The sequence below is a fragment of the Engraulis encrasicolus genome, chromosome 14 (assembly GCF_034702125.1).
Source record: "Engraulis encrasicolus isolate BLACKSEA-1 chromosome 14, IST_EnEncr_1.0, whole genome shotgun sequence".
In the NCBI taxonomy this organism is placed as follows: domain Eukaryota; kingdom Metazoa; phylum Chordata; class Actinopteri; order Clupeiformes; family Engraulidae; genus Engraulis; species Engraulis encrasicolus.
Genome location: NC_085870.1, coordinates 1417240 through 1422239, shown reverse-complemented (window position 1 = coordinate 1422239; position 5000 = coordinate 1417240). Strand labels below are relative to the sequence as shown.

At 45.2% G+C, this 5000-nt stretch overlaps 1 protein-coding gene across 1 annotated transcript in view; it reads left to right on the top strand.

Annotated features, from left to right (window-relative positions):
* The window catches only part of ca16b (carbonic anhydrase XVI b), a 178774-nt gene that overhangs the window by 60917 nt on the left and 112857 nt on the right, over window positions 1-5000 (top strand). The window contains exon 4 of the mRNA XM_063216202.1: window positions 9-157. Coding sequence (XP_063072272.1) covers window positions 9-157 — 149 coding nt within the window. The remainder of the gene's footprint in view (window positions 1-8; window positions 158-5000) is intronic.

Sequence of the window (5000 nt, the reverse complement as noted above, 5' to 3'; positions counted from 1 at the left end):
CGATGCAGTCTCCATCCAGCTGAAGGATGATTACTACGTCCAGGGGGCGGGGCTGCCGGGACGCTTCAAAGCTGAGAGGATGGAGTTCCACTGGGGACACAGCAACGGGTCCGCAGGCTCCGAGCACAGCATCAACGGACGCAAGTTTCCTGTGGAGGTGAGAGAAGGAGAGAGAGAGAGAGAGAGAGAAAGAGAGAGCGCACGAGAGAGAGAGAGAGAGAGAGAGAGAGAGAGAGAGAGAGAGAGAGAGAGAGAGAGAGAGAGAGAGAGGAAGTAAGAGAGTGTGAGAGAGAGAGAGAGAGAGAGAGAGAGAGAGAGAGTTTGTGTGTGTGTGTGAGAGAGAGAGTGAGTGAGAGCGTGAGAGATAGAGACAGAGAGTTTGTGTGTGTGTGTGTGTGAGAGCGTGAGAGAGAGAGAGTTTGTGTGTGTATGTGTGTGAGAGAGAGAGAGTTTGTGTGTGTGTGTGTGTGTGTGTGTGTGTGTGTGTGTGTGTGTGTGTGTGTGTGTGTGTGTGTGTGTGTGTGTGTGTGTGTGTGTGTGTGTGAGAGAGAGAGAGTTTGTGTGTGTGTGTGTGTGTGTGTGAGAGAGAGAGAGAGAGAGAGATACCCGCCGTCAGGGGAACATACTCAACATGAGAATCTGCATTGTAAACACATGGAAAGGTGACCTCTACAAAACAGCGGTTGGGGCCTAAAGGTCACATTGTAATGTTGTGCACATGGCATCATGACATTGTGAAGCTCATGCTGTTTTTTCGTTATGGTACTTTCAGCACTTTTTGTTTGCCTGCTTCTCAGTTTGGCAACCTTCCTCTCAGCCTTGTATTTAGCCGTGAAGTTATTTTACACATGCATGGGTTTTGGTTTCAGCCTCCATTTTCTTTTCTTTATTATTTCTTTTATTTTAATTGGAGAGAAAGGACAGGAAAGTGATAGAAGAGAGAGACAAGACAAGGGAGGATCGGGAAATGACCTGGGGTCGGAAACAAACCTGGGGTGCATTCTCAAAACCAAAGTTGCTTACTACATTAGCTACTTTGTTGTTTTCAATGCATTTTCCCCATTGGCAACTACCGAAGTTGCTAACAAGCTAACAACTTCTCTTTTGAGAAATGCACCCCTGGGATGCGTAACAGTAATGCCTCTTTTCCACTGCCGGTTTTCTGGTAGGCCTACAACTCCACACTGCGCGACTCGGCCACCACTTTTTGCTTTTTGAATAGGCACGACACAGCCCAATCGTAAAGCAAAACGTGGCAGGCTAAGAGGCGCTGTGTCAAGCTGTAGGCCTACCAGACAACCGGCAGTGGAAAAGAGGTATAGCATGTTGCCTAGCCATTTCAGCCGCGGTCAGGTCCAGGCTCTGGGCTCATCTCTCTTAAAGCATTATCCCTCAATCTGTGAAAAACACAACGATAATTATAAGTGTATGCCACAAAATATTGCTCTGCTGCATATTGCAAGTATTTATTTGCTGCTCCTATAACCGTGAAGAGAGCGAGACAATTGGTGTCAGCATGGTTATTCAAGAGACTTGTTCATCCAAAGTAAATTTAGCAAATAAAGCCAGCAGAACGGCGCTGCCCAATTGGCTAATAGTGTTAAGAGCTCATGATAGATGGCCCGGTGATGTTCCTCACCCCGGTCACGCGGACAGAGGACAAATGAAAGTAATTAAAGCGCTGAATTAAAGGAATTTTACAGAGAGAGAGAGAGAGAGAGAGAGAGAGAGAGAGAGAGAGAACGATAGAGAGAGAATTGATGAGCTTTGTACATGGCACTTTGCATTGTTGTGGATTCAAGCGTTAAAAGGATTTATTTATTCAGTCCCTCCGCTCGCTCGCTCACTCGCTATCCGACAAGTTCTGGTCATGCCAGCTTTGCAGTCTGTCCTGTGATGCTATGCGGAGCTGAAGAGAGGAGAGGCATCTGTTTCTGGACGGAGTCCGTGCGAGATTCCAAGCTGCTCTGTAAAAATGAGTCCAAATATCACATTTGTAGAATGTTGCCTTAGTGCACAAAATGGCAAGTGTCGCTAATGTACTGGCTTTGACCATTTAACACACATTCACTGTAGTTTTGGGAAAAGATTATGTGTTCAATGTTTAGGAAAATGTATTCATTTTTCAGTAACGTAAATGCATAGTTTAGTACAGTACATTGCATCATGCCCACTATGCTTGCACATATAGCACATAGTATAATATCCACAAAATTGTTTTACTGAACATCAGTTATGTACGATAGATACAGAGCACTGATGACCTGAAACGTCTGCTCTACTCTGCTCTGGTAAAAAAAAAAAAAAAAAACCTCCTTGTGCTTGACCTTCGTGTCTTATTTATTTAGTGTGCGAACCTGCTCCTACCCTGTACGATAGATACAGCCATACACTCATGTACAGGATGGACAGTCTTGTTGAACTCAGAGGGGGAAAGAGTAGAAAATCTGTACTCAAGTAAAAGTAACTTTACTTTGTCTAAATCCTACTCAAGTAAAAGTACCTATCTAAAAATCTACTCAAGTCAAAGTAAAAAGAACTTCACTTAAAATGTAATTTGAATAAAAGTCTCGATAATTTAATGTTTTTTTTCTTGAATATCGTCCTCATATCCTCTATATCTTGCTTGGCACAAACCATCATCCAATACATTGATCCAAGACAGTAAAATAGTGGAAATGCTGTGTGCCATCCTGCATAACCTTTCATTTCCTGCAGATTGTGGCATTATTTTGCATGCCATTTTGTCTATTTTTTACTCAGTACTCAGGCCAGGTTCCAGTGTAACTGAGTAAAGTACTTGGGTTAAAATGTACGTTTTAAACTACTTAAAAAGTACAAAGTACTAATAAAAGCTACTCAAGTACAATACTTGATTAAATGTAATTAGTTACTTTCCACCCCTGGTTGTACTGTAATAATAATCGATGCTTAGTGTACTCAGGCCAAGGTGTTCTGCTTCGCCCACACTGTAAACAGCCATGTGGGTGGTCAGGTGATAGCACTCAGACGGTCCGAGAGACCGAATGGGCAGGGCCGGATTAACGCACAGGCTAGATATGGCTGCAGCCTAGGGGCCCCCACCTGCCAGGGGCCCCCACAGGCTAGATATGGCTGCAGCCTAGGGGCCCCCACCTACCAGGGGCCCCCACAGGCTAGATATGGCTGCAGCCTAGGGGCCCCCACCTACCACGGGGTCCCCACAGGCTAGATATGGCTGCAGCCTAGGGGCCCCCACCTACCAGGGGCCCCCACAGGCTAGATATGGCTGTAGCCTAGGGGCCCCCACCTACCAGAGGGGGCTCTGATTGACCAAAAGTGAAAATTTACAGAATTGTGACTTTGTGATTTGCAATATTGCAAATGTGTCTGTTGTGTTCAGTACAGTTGGTAGACATGTTATACTCAATTCCTAGCTCGTAATTTTGAAACTGTCTATGCAAATTTTGTCACAGAATTTGCCTTCTGAGGGGGCCGACAGCAACCTGTAGCCTAGGGCCCCCCCGGGCCATCTTAATCCGGCCCTGCAAATGGGAGTCCTCCATCTCTGGCCCCTAATGGACATGCTGGTAGTATTATGGGATGCCCAGCTAGCCATCATTCAGTACAGTACTCAGCTCATGTTCGCAGTGGCAGAGGCAGAGCACATTTGGTAGATTGGAAGCCATTTCTATATCTGAGTGTGTCAGAGAAAACAAGTTCCATCTGAGTTCCTGCTGCTGCTGCTCTCTCTCTCCCTTTCTCTCTCCCTCTCTCTCTCTCTCTCTCTCTCTCTCTCTCTCTCTCTCTCTCTCTCTCTCTCTCTCTCTCTCTCTCTCCCCCATCCCCAGGCCGCCACTGCAGGCAACACTGTAATGATCTCGGCCATTAAGCTAAGTTAAGCTCTCTCTCTCTCTCTCTCTCTCTCTCTCTCTCTCTCTCTCTCTCTCTCTCTCTCTCTCTCTCTCTCTCTCTCTCTCTCTCTCCTCTTTCAGTGTCTGTGTTCAGCTCTTTGGTCAATATAAAAGCTTGCGGTACACTACAGAGTGGTCACTAGTGCAATGGGAGAGAAATAGAAATCCTGATGAAGAATGATGAATGGTCATCAGGAAAAAGGGGCATCCTAAAAGCCTCTCAGACAGAAAAAAACCTGACTGAAAAGGGTCCCAGTTATTATTGCCATCCATGATTACCAACGTTACGTAGCTAGGAGATGATTGTGGGTGAGGCGTTTCCATCAATGTTCACCTTCAGTACCTTCAGAAAGACTTGAATAGGTGTTATAGGAACTCCTTAATACATAACGAGACCACGACAATTAGATCAGGTTTACAATTGGCTTTCGCAAAAGGAGAGAGATTGAGAAGCCTGGAAAACGTGTTCCTAGCATGGCATCCTTGGTCTCTCTGTCTCTCCTTCCACAGAGAGCGTCTTTAATGGGAAGCGCACCAAAGAAGAATAAACATACAAGGTCATAGTTCAGCTAAGTGGTAACTCTTGTCTGAGACAAACTTGGGAGAGATGTCTCGTCCTGGTACAGATGTCACATAATTCACAGCAAGAGATCACACAAGAACAAAGTTTAACCATACAGGGTTTAACCAGAAACACAGAAAGAAAAAGTCCTAACTTCAGGTTATAATTTTATTACAATAGGGCAGAAGGCCAGCGGGATGTTTATATGTGATGGACTTCATCTCTTGAGACTCCATCAATACTGTGCATTTACTCTAGCTTTATTTGTGCGCTGTCATCAAAGCACAGGAACAATAATGTATATGAAAATAGTGTATTCGTATATACAGTAAACTACATAATTGAGAATGGAAACTGGGGAACAGCCCAACTTTTTAAGCTACCTGATTCTAACAATTAAAGGGGCCATTTTCAGAATCTGCAAGGCCTCAAGCCGCACAGGACCTGCTTTCATCCCCATCCCACTACTGTAAAGTACATCCCCATCCCCATCTCCATCCCCATCCCCATCCCCATCCCCATCCCCATCCACATCTCCATCCCCA